The sequence below is a fragment of the Onychostruthus taczanowskii genome, unplaced genomic scaffold (genome assembly GCF_017590055.1).
Source record: "Onychostruthus taczanowskii isolate IOZ18803 unplaced genomic scaffold, ASM1759005v1 scaffold8, whole genome shotgun sequence".
NCBI classification, from domain to species: domain Eukaryota; kingdom Metazoa; phylum Chordata; class Aves; order Passeriformes; family Passeridae; genus Onychostruthus; species Onychostruthus taczanowskii.
In genome coordinates, this window is record NW_024505892.1 from 11,144,212 (window position 1) to 11,165,275 (window position 21,064).

At 44.3% G+C, this 21,064-nt stretch overlaps 1 protein-coding gene across 2 annotated transcripts; it reads right to left on the reverse strand.

Moving 5' to 3' along the window:
* Positions 1-11,570: 11,570 nt before the first annotated feature.
* Positions 11,571-20,308, reverse strand: ZBTB2 (zinc finger and BTB domain containing 2). 2 transcript variants are annotated; one of them, XM_041423823.1, is made up of 3 exons: positions 20,181-20,308; positions 17,747-17,930; positions 11,571-15,820 (listed from the first exon to the last, which is right to left on the reverse strand). In XM_041423823.1, the coding sequence occupies exons 2-3, from the start codon at positions 17,917-17,919 to the stop codon at positions 14,458-14,460; spliced, it is 1,536 nt and encodes a 511-aa protein (XP_041279757.1). In that variant the 5' UTR covers positions 17,920-17,930; positions 20,181-20,308; the 3' UTR covers positions 11,571-14,457. The 2 variants fall into 2 exon arrangements, with proteins under 2 accessions (XP_041279757.1, XP_041279756.1); XM_041423822.1 differs by lacking the exon at positions 20,181-20,308 and having other exon boundaries at positions 17,747-18,448.
* Positions 20,309-21,064: the final 756 nt, after the last annotated feature.

Here is a 21,064-nt window from a genome sequence, read left to right on the forward strand (position 1 = left end):
TGTAAGCAGGTTCCTGGTGAACTTTTAAACAAATTTCTGGGAGATTTTCATGGGACAGTCCCAGAGGCAGCGTTACAGTCAGTGGTGCCTGTAATTTCCCATAAAAGCAGCTGTATGAAGCAGAAATCCTGACACAACCACCTGGACTAGCATATCTCACCATTTCAGGGTAGCCATGAGGGTTACAAAAAGACAGAGGTGATGCTCAGCCAGTGTTTGAGGGTAGTATATGCTCAGGGCCAAAAAAAAAAAAAAAAATAGGTAAAGTTTTCAAGACTGCTTCACTAATGTAGAGGCGGCTGAGAGGTTACAGCTCCAAGGAAAGTCTGCTAGGTGAAGTTGGAGCAAGGGGGAAACATTATTTATTCAGAGGAAGTTTTCTTAGCCCAATTGCATTTATTTTTTAATCTTCCAGATGTTTTCATTATCATTTAATGAGCATGATTAAGAATTTGAAGGACAGATATGACCTGTCCATTATTCTGGAGCTGACATGAACTCTTCTAAACTACAGTATTTGCTGAATAATCTTGAAAATAGCATTATTTTCTTTGGCATAAGTCTCCCTGCTGGGAAAATGCCTTTATTGGATTTTTTGCATAATCTGTCTTGATCCTGCAATTGGATTCCAGCTCTTACATCCTCTCTTCTCCCCACAGCAGAGCCAGTTAATGCCTCGCAGATGCAAGGGGGGAACCTGCATCAGTATGAATGATGTGGCAAAAGCTGGGCATATTGCTTACAGTTCCAGATACAAAAGCATATTTAATTTAAAAATTCCAAACAGACAAACCCCTTGAGCCATTATTGGCACCAGTTGGTAGAAGCAGGCTCATATTCATTCTGGGCTCATATTAATCATGGCAGTATATTGACTATGTTGAAATTACTATTTTGTTTTCTTTCACTCATAGGCAATAGTTGCTCATGAAGAGAACAGATACAATACTTCTTCCTGTAAATATCCCCAAGTGTCTCAAGGCTCTGGATGTTCCTGTTATTAGTTATTTATTTTTCCAATAGAAGAGGTATCACATTTTGTTTTCTCTTTCCAGTTGAGAGCTTGGATCACTTGGGTAGCATCAAACCTTGCAATCTAAGCAGGTGAGATGGTTTTGCTTAAAACTTCTCAAAATCCTACTTTCAGTTTTAACTAATGTACAGAGAGCACAGTGATGATGTGCTATGACAAAGCAACCTGCTATACTTCTCTATTATACCACAGAAACCAGGAACCTTGGCATATCACTGAAAAAAATAACACTTGAATTGTAAACTAAGAATGGTAACCATTATTTTTTTCCCATTGAGAGACAAAGTAAAATTAGCAGGAAAGTGGTGGTGGGTGGCACTGACAAGAAGCAGGGAAACAGAAGAGCACAGCTGGAGGACTGCAGGAGCAGAGACCAACATGCATCAAGCGATGTAAGATTGCTGCTACTGGAAACAGAATGTTTGTAATGGTAAACTTGGAAGTAGGAGAGAAAATCAGAGAGGCTCCACAATCTGCAAATCCAGAAAAATATTTAAATGAGTTGAGAAAAGGAGTGCTTTTATTGAACATGAATTTCTGACCTGTTTGCAGGAATGCAGATAATATGGCCATTTGGCTTCTCAAGGATGAAGTCCTCTTTAAAACATGTTCATATATACATATGAACATTTGAAGTAAGAGTATCTTCACTTTAAAGATAAGCTCATAGCTATAACATAACACTTACCAATGAACCAAAGGTAGTGTGAAGCTAGTGCTTTCCTTTGCAAGAGGAGAGATAGGCAAGAGGAGCTTTTAAAAATTTGCTAGAAATAAGAAACGTGAAAATGTATGGTTAACTAATAATGACCTTTGAAGTGTAAAGCTCAATTTTCCTGCTCATTACCAGTTTTCTTAAGGGAGACGCCAAAACCCTCTACCTGGCTCCTACTCTAAATACAGCACACAACCCAAAGATTAGAAGGTTATGTTTGAATTTTAAATGGGCTAGACTGAAATATTAATGATTCCTCAGCTTGGAAGAGCATTAAATGGACTGTCAAGTGAGCAGTGCTGAGGTTAGCCTGTTTTAATATTCTGGTGAAAAATCTGTGGCTCTTTCTAATTCTGTTGTGATCACAAAATGTAACCAAATGATGAGCACAGGGTGTCCCTAAAGTGAGAAGATACTCTGGCTTTTAAGCAGAGAGGAGGAAGACTAAACAGAGGGAGTGTTACTAGTGATGCTTGGAGAATTAATATTTCTCAGCCCTTCCTAAGTCAGTGCTCTGGGCTGGAGGAGCAGATGGACATTTGTGTACTTTGTGTGTGCACACACGTGTGCATACGTGCACCCTCCCTCTGGCAAGGACATGCTCAGGCTCTGTCCCCTCTCTGGACCTGGGGACAGGGAACTTCAGCAGCTGCACTGAAGCTCAAACAATTGCTTCCCCTTGGCCTTGCACTTCCCTGGCGCAGCTGGAACACAGTGTGCAGGGACGTGCCAGTGTTTCTGCTGCGCTGAAATTTCTCTGCCACCTGCTTATCAGATCATGCGTCTCTCCTTGCAGCGCTGCTGCTCTGTGGGGGACACAAAATATCCTCTTGAGGTGTATTTTCCCTGGTGTACCTGCCTCTGCCAGCCTCGGGACTTGGTGCCTCTGAGTGCTCTGCAGCCCAGCGTGGAAAAGGCTCTGCTCTCCGGGACCAGCCCGCGGCGGGACAGGGCTGCCGGAGTCCCTCCTGCCCCTTTCTTTGGCTTTCCAGTGCAGCCGCTGGGTGCAGGATGCTGCCGGGGATGCTGCCCGGGGATGCTGCCGGGGATGCTGCCCGGGGATGCTGCCCGGGGATGCTGCCCGGGGATGCTGCCGGGGATGCTGCCCGGGGATGCTGCCGGGGATGCTGCCGGGGATGCTGCCCGGGGATGCTGCCGGGGATGCTGCCCGGGATGCTGCCCGGGGATGCTGCCGGGAATGGTGCCGGGGATGATGCCCGGGGATGCTGCCGGGGATGCTGCCCGGGGATGGTGCCGGGGATGCTGCCCGGGATGCTGCCCGGCTGCCCCGCGGAGGGCAGGCGTGGCTGCGCTGGTGTGACGGCACCATCTAGTGCTGTCCCTGCACACCGCCGCTGCATGCTCGGCCGGGAGGAGGCTCAGCTGGGGCTTCTCTCAAAAACAAGCCAACAGGAAAAATCGACGCAGGCTGCACCTTCCGTGTGCGTAGAACCATTATCTCCTGCTTCATGACACCCCCAAAGGTGAAGAAATCGATGTGGCAAAGGCAAAAACTTCTAGCTGTTGTCTTCCCAGCTAGCTGAAATTCCACCCAGCTCTGGCAGCTGTTGAAGAGTAAAAAGCAAGGTAGAGTGTTGGCTTGCATTAGCGATGTATGTGCACAAAACACACATGTGAAATGATGGGCTGCTTTAGTGGGCTCTGAAGGGAAAATGCAAGTTCAGTTCTGGATTGCTGCTGATTTTGGAACATGAAAGTCTTCAGAGTGAGCTGCAAGCCACAGGAAAGGTACAGACCGGGCTTCTGGGCTGGGAGGCAGGGAGACACCAGCTTACCCCAAATGCCTTTGGCAGCAGATCCAGCAGAAACTGGGCTGCTGAGGCTCTCCTGCTTCCTGGGGTTATGGAGGGGACACCTGCAGTGTGAGGCAAAGGAAGCTGAGCAAGCACTGGAGTCATTAGCCAAGGTTAAGTGGCAATGCCTTCCAAGAGGTTCTTCAGCCTGTTTGCAGATACACCCAGTATGTACCACAGATGGTAAAAACCAGAGGAGAACCTCAATGAAAATAAAGGTAATGGAAAAGAAAAAGAGCCAACCTGTGTCTAAGAAAAAAGGAGAAAGCAAACTGGGGAAACAAACAGAGAAGCACCACTGAATATAAGTGGTTGTGGAAAAAGTACTTGGACAAAAAGCAAACTCTAAGTCATTTAAATGAACAGACAACACCTGTTTTACATCAATTAGCTGAATTTCCCTCTTCATAATAATCCCCTGGGATCCACACCCAGGGATGGTGGTGACAAAGTACAACTTCAAAAAAAGAAATGACCAAGGCAGAGGTTTTAGGGATGTGGTCTCGTAGGCACAGACGAGTACGGCATGGCAAGTAACAACTAACAGCAGATGATGGAGGCCCCCGGCGGTTGCTGCCAAACCACTCATTGCATCTGTGCCCAGCAAAGCTGACACAGTCACTCCTCTTAATGATGGATGGCAACTATCAAAGTGAAAGAAATGTTTTTCATGACCCCAGCACGGGGGGCAGATCAGATGAGGTTTGCTGTCATCTGTCAGGGACTTTACTATATTTGTCTATTCCAAAGCTTAAACCCTAGTCCTAGCATTTGTATAGCTCACGCTACATTGCCCGAAGAGCTGGAAATGTTAAAATTTCCACAAGAGGTCACTGTGAGGCAGTGCATCAGTGATTGAGGACGAGGCTGCTTCACAAAACCTGTGGACGCAAGAGCCCAGAGAAACTAAACAAGAGCCCAGTCACAAATTCATCTTTTGGGAAGTCACATGGACAGGTGGGAGACAGTTGTTACATGAAATCCAAAGGTTATCCCTGTCCCAGAATAAGAAACTAGTTATGTGCTGTGCCAGAGACTTTAGGAGGAGGCATATTCTAGGATTAAGTATAGTAATCTGACTACTCTATAATTTACTAGGGAAAAATGCAATCTGGGAATGGACCCCACAACACAGAAGTCCCTAGTGCTGTTGAAGAAAATCATAAATGTGTTTCAGTCACTGAGACTCATCTGCCCTATGTGGCCCCCCTCACTGTACATCCAGGTGGGAAAGAAGGGATATGGCTGTGGGCTGGAGCAAGAGTGACTGCCTGGACACATGCAATATCAAGCCACTTTGGGTTCCAAGGAGGATGTAAGAATGCAGTCATATGTTACAATTTGCTATAAAATAATTATGAAAAGAAAAATTATTTTGAATAGGAAGCCAGAGATTATGATTTTAGAGGAAGATCATGAATCTGGGCAGTGGGGTCATCATGAAGGCAAGTGCACTTACCCTCTAATAAAGCTTTTTGAAAAGCGAAGAGCATGAGTGTTTATTTCTGTGGTAAGCATGGACTGCCTCACCCCCAAAGCTTTTTACACTTCAGTGAAATCTGCATCAGAAAAGGCGGTAGGTGTAGCTGCTCCCTAGACCATTTTCTGCATTTGCTTAACTGAGACTTTCCCATCTCCATCTCTAAGAACTGCTTGGGAAAATAAGATAATCTTGAGAGAGTAAATTGTCGTTAATAAAACTTTCATAATTCTCTTCTTTCTATCAGATACACTGGTCATCCCTGTGGCATTTGGAGAGATGCCAGTCTTGGAGAACAACTGCCAAGGTTGTGGCAGAGTCAGGAGCTTTATCCATGGGGCTTCATTCAGGGATGCTGACAGTTATTTGAAGACCTTACCTTTTTTGTCATGGTCATGAAAAGCAATGCCTTTAATGCTCAGTGTAGCCACATGTGTGCTCCATGCCATGGTCTGCACAACAGAGCCAAGATCATGGAAGATATCTCAACCCACTCCCCTCATGGAGGACATCAAGGATTCCTCTGCCTCCTCCTCCTTTTCCCTATCATGAGACAGGACAGAAACAGGGGCGTGTCCTGCACATGCTCTCAAGGGAAAGGGAAAACTGAAGCTGAAATTAGAGGAGACTGAGTGCGAAGGGGAGAAAATCACATTCTGTTTAGTGGCTGCAGTGGTTGAAATACTTGTTTGGTGTCATTCCAGCTGAACAGGCAGTGTCCCACGCCTGCACCCTCCACTGTCTTTCTACACCCTCCCTCTTCCTTCAGCAGCTCTTTCGCAGCCCCATTCTGGTGGGAGGTTACCACTCTGTTTCTCTCCCAACCCTAACCCTAATCCTTGTCCTGGTTCTGGCTAGGATAGAGTTAATTTCCTCCCTAGCAGCTGGTGCAGTGCCATGTGTTCATACTCAGTGTGAGAACAGTGTTGATAACACCGTGGTGATGTAGTTGTTGCTGAATAGCGCTTACCCCAAGTCAAGGACCTTCCAGCTTCCCTCTCTCTGCCAGTGAGGAGGAGCAGGAGAAGCTGAGAGGGAGCATGGCCAGGACAGGAAATGGTCTGAGAGCGCTGGGGTTGTGGCCCTCTGGACAGGCCCAGCATGGCTGCTGCAGAGAGTGACTTTGCCACCAAAGTCCCTGTCAGAGGCAGTGCCATTCCTGTACCTAAACACTGCTTCTGCACGTCCTTGAACTCCCTGGGATCTTCTTTGGGTTCCTGAGAGCAGGAGCAACTCAGCTTTGTAATCTTAACACATTTCCTGCTGCAGGATGATACCAAGAAATGCATCTTCTTGGTCCCATCAGACACTGAAAACCAATTTTGCCACCCAGCTGGTAGGTTTTAAACACAGACTGAGAAACTGCCCTTGTCTACAGCACTTTGCAAGCTGGCACTTCTGCAAAACCTCCTGCTTCACTTCAGGCAGAGCAGTTCAGCTCTGTCCAGGAGACCTCCTGAAGCCCGGAGTGTCACTACTTTGGAAACCCTGGTTATGCTCAGTGGCAGAGACATCAGTGCTAAGTGCCACTGTCATTGTATCTCTATTTCCCAGCTCTCAGAGCCGTGTTTAATCACGTTCCTTGACAGCAATAGGAAATAGATGTGCTCATTTCCTCATGCAAGAGGCACCACGGAGGTGTGGCTCTGCAAGGGAGTACTGCTACTGGCAGCTGCATGACAGAGCAAATAAATCCTCTTGGCAGCAGCAGCTGCACTTTTTTCCTCTCACCATGCAAAACCTCAGCTCCTGTAAGCACTCTGAGGGAGCCCACCAGCATGGCCAGATATACAGTAAACCATCAGCTCACACTCCCTTGCAGTGGCTCTGAAGCAGGGAGATGTTTTCTATGGCACCGCAACACTAGATGACTTTCTTATGGGTCTACCATTGATACAGGAGCTGAGGACTTTTAATCTCTGTAGGTCAACTTCCTTTTCGAAGCATAAAACCTTTTCTTTAGAAGAAAGAGGTGCTATCTATGGTGGAGGGAAGGGTGGAAAAAGCATTAATACAGCCATCATTTTCAAATTCCTAGTATGCTCTTTTAAGACACAAATGCAAATCCCAAGCTAAGAGATTTCTGACCCTTGAGCTAAAGAGAACTGAAGGTAGTGCTCCCATTCCCTGGGACAAGTGTACCACTCTTCTAAGAGGAAATAGTTAATATAACATAAAAAAATCCCAAAGCAAGACAAAAAAATCCCAAACCAAAACAAAAAAACTAAACCCCACCCCCAAACAGGAAAGGTGGTGTCCTTACAGTCGTGATCACAACTTCACAGCTTAGCTGGCTGCTTCCTGAGTAGCTGCTCAGTTCTTTCAGGCTCTTCCCATTTAGTTTGAGCTGCTGTTTCACCACGTTGGCTTTCCACTCTATGTGGCACAGCTCTGCACACAGATGAAAGCTGATTCATATTTCAGCTGATTTCTTCTGCTGATTTTTGCTTTTGCTTCACTTGCAGCAGATAAACTCAGAAAAAACTGGTGTCATTGTGGCCATTTGCTCTGAGACATTTCATATATGACAGGAGAGTGATGCACAGCAACACTTACATCATTCAAGTCATGCCTGTAGCATGGTTTTTTAAAAATTAGTATCATACTACAGTTTCATTTAAAAGGGCATGAAAATTTTGAACCTTAATAAACTCAGTGAACAAGGATGAAGTTTCTACAAATTTTTTTTTTTCAGTTCTTGTGCACAAATCAGGACTTGTTCTGGGTCCCCATTCTATTATCAGTATTGCAAAGGTGCCTCAAAATGAGATTAAAAAATTTAATTCTGCATAAGAATGTAATAGTATCATATATTATTGAACAATTGTTACTCCATGTTCTGTGTATACATCTGTCTGTGTGCCAGCAGCTGGAGTGGTGCTGCTTTGGCGATGGGGCATCCCTTCCTTTCCTCAGCAGCTGCCAATCACAGGCTTTGAGTGACTATTTCTCTTCACATCCTTTGAGCAGTACTGTTGGGGTGGAAGGACCTGACCTTCCCCATTTTCCAGACTTTACCCTTTTATAGGACACTCAGGAAAGGCCTGCTCCTGCGGGGTTGGGAGGTTTGTGCTGGCAGTATAACACCAACAGAGAGGCTGTGGCCAGTGTCCACATTCAGGGCTGCCCCAAAGCCTGTGCTTGTCCTTATCCAGAGATGTGTGTGCAGCAGAGTTCCAGATCGCTGCTGCATTTGGTGCCAGACTGGCTCAGGTCAGGAGATGAGAGGGCAGCAGCAGAACCACAGCAGCTCTCACTTGGCTCCTGCTCGGTACTGCCAAGGCACAGCCCCTGCTGAGGCCCAGCCTTGCTGGCAGAAGTGCCCGTGGCTGCAGGAACAGCAGCACCTGCGCCTGCAGCCTGGCACAAGCAACTGCTTGGCAGCGCCTGATGAGCCTGGAAGTCTTTGGAGTTGTTGTGGTGCACTGGTTTATTTAGTTGTTCTCTTGCACTGGGTGATTGGGAATTTGCACAGAATAGTTTTATATTGCACTGAATAGCTTATGTTATATCACGTGGTTTGTTATCCCTTTCCCCCATCCCATGGTCTTTCCCTCCCCCGTCCCGGTACCCCTGGTGGTCCCTCCTGGGTTACCCCTCCCCTCGCCATTCCTCACAGTATCCCATTGGCTGTGGACCTCTTCCTCTGTCCCCATCCCGGGGTATAAAAGTTCCGTGCCGCCAGGGAACACCCGCTTTCTCCCAAGGGTTTGTCCACCCTGTGTGTCTCTTGGAATAAAGGACAACGTTTCCCACGTGGAGAAGAGCGCTTCTCAATCTTTTACCTGCGCCTATGAATTATCATGTGGGCAAGGGTCTATAGCTAGGCCGGAGTGAACCCCAACAGCCCGGCAGAAAACACGATATTTCATGGAATGAGCAGCAACAAGCCACAGGAAAGGTGTAGACCAGGCCTCCAAGTTGGGAGGCAGCGATACACCAGCTTACCCCAAAAGCCTTTGGCAGCAGATCCAGCAGAAGCCAGGCTGCTGAGGTTCTCATCCTTCCTGGGGTGATGGAGGGGACGCCTGCAGCGTGAGGCAAAGGAAGGATGAGCACCCTCACCCCCAGCCAGGCAACTCTCTTGCTCATAAGCATGTGCTTCAGTCAGTTCCTGAGTTAATGAACGTGTGAATTGTTGAAGCAACACAATGAAAAATCAGACTAATTTGCCAAAAGTGGATTGAAGCCTGGCTTGACTTTTACCTGATAAGCTCATGAAATAAATCTTGATTGACAGAGTACATTGCTCTGTGAATTTGAGAGACCCAAAAAAACAATGGCAATATAGAAAATAATTCACTGCTGAAACTAGAATTGCACAATACAGTGGTAACAAAATAGAAAGTGCTTTAAAGTATGGTTGAGAGATTAAGGATAGAAGGAAACAATGGATTGATCAGGAAGCTCCCTTAGAAAGTGCATAAGCTGCTTCAAAATGAGTCCTGACACAGTCAGCAGATTGGATACAGGCTGTGGGTCTGAGCTGAGGCATGCTGGAGTGCTGGGCACCTCCTCCACACTCCACAGAGCAGCACAGTAAGTGAATGTTTGTACTAACTTTAATTTTGTGGCTCTGCTTCTCTCCTCCCTGAGCAGATTTCCTAAGGTTTCAGGAAGGCTTCAGCTTTGGCCAAGGCAATAAGCATGGACTGAATATGAGGAAGTCCTGCTGGCAGCTCCTTTGGCATTGAAGCACTGGCACCTCAGGGAATGCCAACAGTCACTGCCAGCTGCTCCAAGGCCACGCTTACATCTTACATCTCTTACATCTTGGCACACGTGACCTGTTCAAAAGCATGGATGCACCAACATCACAGCACCAGGGCTGTACTGCAGAGGAAATGTGTTATGTGGTTTTGGCCAAATTTCATCTAAATCTATCCTTCTTAATGGCAGACTTGATAGAAGCCCATATTTTCACAGTGAATTTCTCTTATTTCTAGAGATGATCACAGATAATTTGGCAAATACACATTAATGGTGTTGCAAAAGATTTCTTGATTCTATTTTGTTCTACTTTTGGTGTGAGTGGGATTTCATTATCCAGTGACAATGGGCATTTTTACAAACAAAAACAAGTGAACAAAACAGGAGCTACAGAAATGGAAACATTCTGTCTCAGAGTAACAGCTGGACTATTTGAACAGCCAGCTTCCATCACCACTGGTAGTCTGTCACCTAGATTTCATTAACCAAAGTATGCTGCTGTAATTAACAGTGTAACATTTACAGTGTCGAAGTAGGAATTTAATTGGTTTTAAATTTTATTTTTTTAAAGTAAATCGATTACTCCTAATCATTCATAACTATGAAGTATCTTAAAACACTTGTTAATTTTTGGGAAGCAATAAATATGAGAATTGATGACAGAACTCCAACATTAACTTCCCTTATATGTGTTTACTTTTCAAGATTAAAAGGTGTGGAAATACAATCAAGGAAAATTACTTGAACTTGGTTAAGAATTAATCAGTTTGATCTTTAAGTGCTTGGGAAAAGTATAGCTAAAGAATTGCATTACTCTCCAAAAAGGCAAAATACCCAAACAAGGTAATCCTCCAGTTAAGCAGATTGGGAAAAAAACATTGAGATTGTGATGCCAGCAAGGTACCATAGCACCTGCTTGAGTCTAATCAGGTCTCCTTTAAAAATAGATGTAAAAGACGTTGCAATGCCAAATAAATTATTTAAAGTAAATAGAATTAAATTGGTTTCTTTTTTTTTTCCCTCTTGCAACTGACAACTTTTTGTGACTGAGGCTGTTATTTTATGGGATTTGAAGAGCCAAACAGATTTTTGAAACACCAAGACAGCAACTGAAGGCTCTGCAGTGTAAACAGTAGCACAATTTTAAGTATTCTATGTTTGTAATACAAGCATATTCTGATAAATTCTCTCCCTGCCGAAGCAGAATGATTATCAGACCAGTGATGGAGAAGATACTTGATGGAAAAATATTGACTGCAATGGACTGCAAACTTCACTTTCAGAAGTGATAATCCTCTGCTGGAGCAGAGAGATTTGTAGGTGTTTGGTACTTTTGAAGTCAAGGCAGAGATGTCAAGGGACATGCCTAGGAAATTACTTTTGAAGGTACACCTTTGGAAAAGCATGGAGCAGAATTTCCAGCACACGGCCTTGAATGATGGCAGATTTTCACTGACTTCTCAGCAGTTCCTGCCAAGATGTCTGCTTTTGTTTGGTAGAAAATTCACAACTTCAGCAGGTGAGCAGACTGAATGAGCAATGAGCAGCTCAGTCACAAATCTCCAAGTCAAACTGAAAACTAAACCCTGGAGTTATCTCTTACTGTAATAATAATTGAGAGGGTTTAGAAAAGGAAGCTTGAGCAAAACTGCATTTGTGCTGCAATTCCCCAAATTCTTGATGCAGCTGCTAATAACCAGAATATACTGTTTCTAATTTCTTGTAAAGGAACAAAACTGCTCATGAAGTTGAAAGGCAATGACTTAAATATCCCAAAAGAGCATCAGACAATAAAAGGGTATTTAAAAGAAACCATTATCATAGCTCAACACATATTAAAAGTCTCTTTATTGTGTTTTTTCTTTTTCTCTTTACCTGACAGTGTTATTTCATAAGAATAAATATTAACAGGTGAAAGTATCTCTGCTGAGCCAGGACCATCATAACCAACTCCTTCCCTGGCTGCTTGTTTCCCTGCCCTACCCTGCTCCTTCTTGCTGGGCAGCACACCAGCCTGAAGGCCACGCTGCCTTCCAGAGGAGCTACCTGTCCACGTGGGAGTCACCACTTCCCATCTTCTGCATCCCGAGTGTTGCCAGCAGCAACACTGGCTTCAGTAAGGCTCTTCCCAGCTCATCTCCGTCTCTGCACAATCTGTGAGTTCTTCAAAACCTTCTGCAGAGCTAAAATAAGGAACAGGCTTGACAGAAAAATAGCTTCTTTCAAGACTGGTTGTTTTTTACTTGAGTCCATTTAATATGTAACCTAGCAAACATCATGATGTATAAAGAGTGGAGAAGGAGAAGTGAGAGCAGGAATAATGTCTCACAACAAATGCTGCGGCCACGTGCATCCTTACACAACCAGCCATCTGGGGAGTTGAGCTGAACTGCTGTACTTTGCCCCACAGCAGAACTGGAGCACTGGATTAAAAAAAAAAAACAAAGCATCTAAGCAGTAACTAACAGCTGAGGTGGTAGCACCTTTAGCAGCTTCAGTCATTTTGGAAATGAACTTGTGACTATCCCCTAAACCACAGACACCTCAAAAGCTGATGTTACCCTGAACTAGGAAAGGTTTATTCTTTTGTTTTTCTATTCTGAGAGCATTTTGGACTAAGAAAGATGAAACAAAACCCACATTTAAGGAAATTATACTGGTAGATGAAGGACCTAAAGTTTTAAAATGGGCAGCACTAATATAATTCTGTAAGATGTCATTTTTTTACCTCAAAATACTTCTATATGTTGAAGTCAATTGATTTTAAACCTATTACTCTAATAAAAGACAGATAATAAAATCAATATCACTTACAATAAACTTTACAATAATGGTCACATTATAAAAAGCTGGGAAAAAATCTAGCATGTAGAGACTTTTTGTGCTAAATCCACCTCAAGTTTCAGTAAGCTCATTGTTCACCTGTGTGATGGAGGTTTTAGTCTGATAAACAGAATACATTGCTTGGCTTTTAAACTGATTCAACAAGAGCTCATCCAGGAAGACCGAACACCAACAACCTTTCACCTTCAACTCAGTAAATCATATCCCATTTAATTCATTTTTTATTCAATGAAATGATGTATAAAAACTTACAAATCTGAGAACTTAACTATACACAAAAAGATGATATTCAGTTTAAACGTATACACAGAGAAGAGCTGTGGTTTGTGACTTGCCCTCTCCCACCCCTCCCCCCAAACACACACTGTCTCCATTTACGATGGGGCACTTTTTCTGTCCACTTAGACCTTCGGTTGGCCCAGTAATTACTCAGTGGGCTTCACTGCTGCTGTCAGTTTAGGTTTTTAGGCTACCAGCAAAAAATCTGGGCATCTATATAAAATAATAAAAATCAACAACTTGATTTTTAACACAAAGATGCAGTACTACCATCAGCAGTAACTAAAACTACAGAATTCACCCTTTCAGTTTTTGCAGGCTTTGTCTTGGCTTTCAAAGTAACTCATAGAGCAGAATTTCCCAGCCAGCACTACAGATTCATTTTAAAACAACCATGATCACCTGTTGCTAGAACACCGCTTTTCCTTCCTCTTAACTCATGCCATTAGACCAAATAAAATCACAGACATTCCTTGCCTGAGTAAGGGAATAAAGCTTTTCTCTCTCCTTTCATCCAGAATGACTCAAAACTCTGTATACCTAACAACACACGCATGTGCTGCACTAACGATGGTGCAGTGCTCACCAGTATGCCACTTCTCTAGTTTCCTTGGTAGCTTGGGTGACAACACTTACCTACTGGCTTCTCTTCAACAGGTCAATAAAAATGCACACAGCTCAGGACGTTTCAAATTTGGTTAAAAGCAACCTGTGCAATCACTAGCTTTGTCAAACAACTAAAAGACATTCCAGGCTGAATCTGAGAGCAGACGGCCAGTTACTTAAAAAGGATGTGTGCATTTATTTACCTGTACCAAATATACACACAGACACTTTATATATATATAAATCTTTATACATATACAGTATTTATATATATATATATAAAGATTGCCATCACATTACTATTACAGCTACTTAAGTCAGAATTTGACTAAGTAACAACTTTGCTTCACTCTAAAACAGATACCCAAAGGCATACTTGAAGGAAAACATAGGGCTAAAAGAAAACCAACACCCTCAGCTCTTTTTAACTCAATGAATAGAGATTTCTGCATTCCTTGAGGAAAAGTTCTGAGGGCTTAGGTTATAACCTTAATCAACTTGCATGCGGACTTGTAAAGAGCACGGTGTTTAATCTGCCAGATCTCAAAATGCCTTCTACCAGGGAAATAAAAATACATATATCCTTTGCTTACCAAACTGATACTCTGTTTCTCATTACACTCATCATTGTATCTAAATACACTTTTAAGCAATCTAAATTTTGTTTAAAATCTATTCAATTTGGAATAACTAATACTATCAACATAGTTAGCTGGATTGTTTTTTCACATGTTCCTTTGTATTAAAATCAATTTTGTTGTGGTTTGATGCAAGAGCTTTTTGTTTGTTTTGGTGGGAGAGGCAAAGTCCAATTTCCTAATGTGCCAGTACAGTTCTGGTTGCTGAAGACAAAGGGTGGGAAGGAGGTTGCTGGAAAAGATGGTGGGGTAAGTGAGGTAAGAGGTAGGGGGAGGAAAAAATTGATTTAATAAAAAATGAGTAAAGAAACTTTAAAAAATTGATATAGGTTTCACATTCAGTCTAACAACACTGCTTCCTGCTCCTTTTTGATGGAGGCTAACACTGCGTTATCAGTCTCTGTGGCTTCTGTGTCCCCACCACCTAACAGAATGGAGCGATCTTCTTCTAGTGTAAAGACAGAGTTTTGATTTTGGCACGAATGTTTGACTACTTCATTGGGAGTTGAAAAAGTTTTGTCACACAAGTTACATTTGTAGGGCTTGTTGGTCTGTACTAGCATGTTGTCCATTTGACTGCCTTCCTCAAAAGTACAGAGCTCCAGAGTCTGTTTATCCACCATCGTGTACGTGTCCATGCTCTGGTTTAGGCACACGTGTCTGGCAGCCTGGTTAGCCCTACAAAAGCTTTTGTCACAAGTGCTGCACTTGAAGGGCTTGCCCGTGTGTATGTACATGTGCTCCCTCCAGTGGCTTTTCTGAATAAATTTGCGACCACAGATGGAACATTCATATTTCCGTCTCTTTACCTCCCTCTCTTGATCTGCCTGCTCCAGGTTGTCAATATCTGCGATATCGGAGGGGGGAGGTGTCTCTGACTGCTGCTGCCCATCAATTATTGGGGAGTCTGAGATCTGCTGCAGCTCGCTGTCACTAATCATCCCCGCTTCAGGCACTTCCATGGCATCTTTATCAGCTGTGTTGTTACAGAGAGACAAAGAAATATTACTTTCTCCCTGCTGGCTAGATGTGAAGGGAACTCCCGTGTGGATCTGCAGGTGCTCCCGCAAGCTGCTGCGCAGGTTGAACCGGCGACCGCAGAGGTGACAGGCATAGTACTTTGGGAAGCTTCCATTCCTTTTCATAATGCTTGGCTTGACATGTGCTATTGTGAGAGAGGCAGGCTGTTCATCTGAAGAAGATGCTTCCATATTGGCCTCTTCTCCCGAAGGTGAATTATTACCAGCAGCAGATACCAATTCTGGAGATAAAGAAGATGGCAATGGGTCAGAAGCAGACATATTTGTCCGGGTCACTTGTGGCAGATTTGCACCCAACTGTGACAGCTGCGAGCCTTCAGAAGCCTGCTCTTGGTTCATCCGGGATGTCTGAGGCCGTGGTTCTCGCCCAAGTTTGTCAGTCGCTGACGTAACCTTAGTGGGATGCCTTATCTGGTGATCTGCAATCTGAATGCCATATAATGAAGATGCTAATGGAAAGACTTGATCCGGGTGAGAAAAAGTTCCCTGACTTGCAAGGCTGGCCTCTTGAATTAGTGGATATGCATGCAGAAACTTTATTCCCTGTTCTAGTCGAACTGGGTCAATGAGTTGTGGTGCCATCTTCCCAGTGTACATCAAATGCAAGAGATAACTGAAGATATCTGGCTGTATGTCGGTCGCTTTCAAACGGACACATTCACTGAAAGGTGAAACAAAATTATCAATAAGACATAAAGAAAATATTTTTTCCCAGTTCTAGGTTATTCAAGCCTTGATAAAAATAGGAGGTTTCTACTTAAATTCAAAAGTCAGAATCTGCAATAAATATTAAGGGAAATGCCTTACTGTGAAAGAGCTAATCTTAGGAGCTACTTGAAAGATGACTTCTTTCCTCGGTGAAGTAACTGGCTTGAAAGAAAACCTGTACCATTTTAAATTGTTGTAAATGTGTTGTCACACATTAATATATTTTGTAAACTGCAAAGACATTTCCCCTCTTTTCTTGGCTGGATTCAAACAGATCTGTAGCTAAATTACAGCCTGCTCGCACGGGAGCTCTAAATTCACAGTCCAATAAACTTTTCTCAGTACTTAGCCCTGAAAACACCTAATTCATCTGGCACTTGCCTGCTGGGCTTCTATGTCCTACTAGGGTTTACAGCTACAGTTCAGCAAATGTGCAGTATTGTGCTATCCCAAGTGCATTATGATTCAGAAACCATGTGGGACAGGGTGTGAATTCACCTGGGGATCTGATGCAACAGGTGTAACCCCTGGAATCCAGGTTCTTTACACAGCAGAACAGCAGATTTTTTCCTTGAATAGGGAGGGAGAAACAGCAGCACCAGTGGACTGCCTGGCCAGCCTAGCAGTCCCTTGATTAAAGCACTCGAAGGGAGATGCTTTGGCTGTGATCCCCTCTTCAGCCCAACAGGACTGAAACCAACACCCCCCTCCAGCTCAGAGTGTGCCCGATGCATCAATGCTCTGGACTGAGACAGCTACCACTGCTCTAGCTAAGCCTGCATCTCTGTGCAGAAAGTAAGGCAAGGTTCACAGAAGAAGAAAACAGGGAACATCTTTTTGAGGTCAGTTAGCTAACTGGAGAGGAACTGGGATTCTAATTATTTTTCGTAAGTATTTGTAGCTCCTCTATTAAAAACAAACATAAATAAACCACAAAAATACAAAAATGGACATGATTGCATGCTGTGGTTTGAATGCTCTAACTAGAGAAGGCTACCAAGCTGAGGAGGAAATTATAGCCAATTCTTCAGTTTCTTGAGGTGCACCCTTTTTGAGCTCTGTGACTGCTTCTGAATTCAGATATATGACGCAAAAGTAAACTTGCAATGATGTCTTTCAAAGATGACTGTGTGCTTTTGAAGGAGCATCAAGAGTGATAACATCTGCCTGCAGTCTTTTTTCAGAAGTGCAAATGCACTTCTGTCCTAGCAGTTCACTTCTGGCTAAGAACTCTTAGCCAAAGAGTTAAGTGTGAATCACTTAACTAACTTTTTGAGTTAGTTCAAGTATTTTGGAAAAAGACCAAAAAATCTTTAAATCTCACACTCTGGTGATCTTTTCAATCTCCTCAATGTTAGCCTGTGGTACAGAAATAATAAAAAAAAAAACCACTGAAAGAAAAATACCACAACGCCCCTTATTTTCCACCATTATACAGTATTCTATTATTTAATTGACAATAAACTGCAAAGAAATTAAACACATATATCTCTTTTGTAAGTTTATTTCTCACAATCTCCTAGCAAGTACTTACTGGATTGTATGTAACATTACACAAACGTTAAGAACAGTGTCAAGACAGAGTAGAAGACAGTGATTGGGGGAAGGAAAGTGCAGGAGAGAAGACAGGATCCTTGAAGTATTCAATTGTAGAAATTCAATTTTCTATGTTTTGTTAAGGATAAAGAACTTATGCTAAATTATAAAATTAGTGTTAATGAATCACAGTTTGACTTTAATATGTTTGAAAGTGAGGTTCTAGTTTGCAGTTAAGACGCTCTTTATGTCATAACAAGAAGCAAAAAGAACATTTTGTTGCTAGACTTCCTTAGCTTAGTTAGCTGAACAACATTTAAATGGTGAACCTTTTTAGAGTTACCTGGTTTGATGAACAAACAACATCTTGAAGTAGTTGGAGAAAGAAGCGAGGACAGATTTGTGTGCCTTGAAGTAGACATCCCCAATGGCAACTGTGCAGTCACACAGGAAACCGAACTCTCTCTGAGCATTTAGCTGCTGCAGCAGAATAAGTCCATGGTTGGCCAAATCCATTTTTTTACACTCTGAAAAGCAAATGACTTGCATGTAAAACTTTACAGTAGATGCACAGATGCAACAGTAGCTGTCTCTTAACAGATATTTTCTCCAATATCCAGATGCCATACTTTAGTAACACATCTTAATCCCAAGTTACTGTATAAGATACCTTACACATAGGCAAGGATTTCTCTTTCATGATGGGAAATGCGATTACCAAGGTGTGAGTGATTTGCCAAGGCTCAAAGAGCAAAGGAGAACCAGGACTAAAGTGTTGTGGAAAGGCATGGTGTGGGTACTTGGATACAGAAATATAAATAGCTAAGGAAGAGGAAGATATATTAACAAGTAGTAAAAACACCTATACAGAGTGGGAAAAAGGAAGCCTTTTGGTTGCCACTTGTCTGCTCAAATAGGAAAACTGATTTTCCATTCTGATGTTAGTCACTCTCACCTACACCAGCAGGAGAGACACAACCCAATAAAAGACAAGTTAGATACTTTTAACCTGGATTTTCAGTGTCTCTGTATATCTTTTACCTAAAAGTTATGAGTCCATCCAGCTGAATCCAAGCCCAGCATTAAATAACTGAACATTGGTGATAGTTATGCCCTCTCCTGGGAAATACCCAATACATACCTCAATCTTCCCAGGCTCAAACAGTGAATTCATTTTAGGTATTGGCAACTCAGGACTATCAATACAGGATATTGATATCCTGTATAGAGGGGCCAACCTTTTCACCTAACAACTATTGATCTATTTATTGAGACCAGCCATAATAGCATTTTTAAGAAGTCTGCATGCCTCATGCCTGCCTAGAACATCAAGAAACTCAAAGGGTGAGAGGTGCAGTTCTGTCCACTGCAGGTAGGATAACCAACAATGAAATGTGGCACTGACCCGAGCCCCTCTAGGCCAGGGCTTCCAATGCCCCTCACCCTCCTCGGCACCTCCTTGTACCAGATGCTGGAGGCTGCCCATGAAGAACTACAAACTTTTTCTCAAGGATTAAAGGGCAGTCTTGGAAGCAAAAATTGGTAGCTCTGGGGGAAAAAAATACACAGGAAAACACATCAGGACAGCTACCCATGGTTGGATGGATGGATGAATATAGGGCTAGTAAGATCAGCAAGTGGAAACAACCTTCATCAAAGCAAATAGAGCTTTGGACAAAAGTGAAAGTATGAAGCAATATAAATCTGTACATAAACATACAAAAACAGCAAGAGAAGCCAACAAAATTCCTGGCCATGTAATGCTCAGAACAGAAACAGAATAGAATGAGAAGGTGAAACTAGAAGTGGATAAAAATTTTTATAAAAAGTCTTGGGCATTTTCCCCTCTAAACTTGAAAGCGAGTTATCGGAATTTAAATCAGGTTCAAGCAGCTAGTTTCTTATATACAGTAAAAGCACAGCTTTTTGGGAAAGAGAACCGAAATGTCTTCCACATATGCCAGTATGTTTAGTCTCTCGAGAAGCAAGTATTTCTACTTTCTGGACAGGGAAGAACTCCCTCACATTTAAAGGAATAACCAGGCTGACCAAATGCATTTTTTTGCATTCAGATTAGATCAGAACTCACTGGAGACAAGGGTGTAAAGATAAAGAAAGAAATACAGTGTAAGATACAGCTGATTATTTTCTTACAGTTAATAAGAGAAAAAGAAGTTAGGTTTTAACTCTCTTTAGGTACATATCCTCCTCTCTAAACTAATGCTTGGATAACTAAGTTTGTACATACAATATGCTAAGACTCTCTCTCTCTCTCTCTCCACAAGAGGGAATACTTGCTGTCAGCAGGAACAAAAATCATATTTGATGTTATTTAATCCTGCAAGATGCCTCATGTGGGTGATGTTACAGAAAACATGCTAGATTTTTTTTTTTACCTTTGATTATTGTGTTCTACATTTTAAAATTCAGTCTAGTTTGCACTTGGACAACAAAACTTGCCAAGCAGAGCAAACCATTGATGTGAATGCACTCCAAGCCAGACAAGCATTCTTTCTAGTTATTACCGTCCTAAGTGTGTTTAGTTTGGAGCTTCACTCTTACCCCGAACAGCAAGCCCTTCCTTAACGACCTGAATTGAACTTTTAAAAAGATGATACATGTGCACAACATTGTGTTTTGCATGTATCTGGACGATATCTAAACGCTCTAGCTGAAAGCACTGCAGTAATTACACTCTACGGAAATGACAGGGCAGATGAAAGGAGCGAGGAAAGCACTTAGCACATTACAGGTATGCGTGTGCTCAGGAATTTTACCCTTAGCTAAATGAAGCGGCGATTAACACCGGCACGGCCGTATTTCAGCGCTGACCGATTCAACAAGTGTGTGAAATGCTTCTCGTGCCCGAAACCCCGCGGGGACAGCGCTTCCCTGCCCGGCCCGCTCCGCCGCGGCTTTGGAAGTTACCTAATCTGTTCAGCGGGGCCGAGCCCGTTCGGGCAGGGCGCTCGCTGCGGTGACCCCGCAGGGAAAAGGGGGCGGCACAAGCCCAGGATAACACCGGGGAAGCGCCGGTACCGCACCGCGGCAGTGGGCCGGCTACGGGCAGCCAAGCGGGCTGGCAGGGAACAGCTCGGGCACGCCGCTTCCCGCTCTGCCCTCGCACCCCGGGCAGCGAACCTCGACAGCACCGAGCCCGCGGCGCCGCTCCCGCTCCGACGGCGGAAGGCACCGGCGCGGCCCCGGCCGCTCACAGACGTGCCGCACCTCCCGCAGCGGCGGCGGCAGGCGCCCGCTCGGCCTTCGCCCTCAGCCCGGGCGGCGGGCGGGACCCGCGATGGGCCTTCCGTGCCTCCCAGCCCCGCCGGGGCGCTCCCGCCTTCTCCCGGCCGGGGGCGTGTCCGGCCACGCGCCCGCTCCATGCCCGGAGCACGCTCGGCCCCAGTGCGGGAGCGGACGGCGCTCTCCCATTGGCCGCCGGGGCGGAAGGCCGGGCGGCCGCGCGCCGCTCTCACTGGCTGCGCCCCGCCCCTCCCTCCTCCCGCTGGCCCCGCCCACCACACCCCCCCGCGCACGCCACGCGCGCACGGACGGGACCGAGACGGCGCGCGAGACGCAGCGCGAGCGGAGCCGCCAGGGCGCGCGAGACGGGAAGAGCCGCCGCCGCCGCCGCCGCCGCCGGGGCCGGCCCAGCCCAACC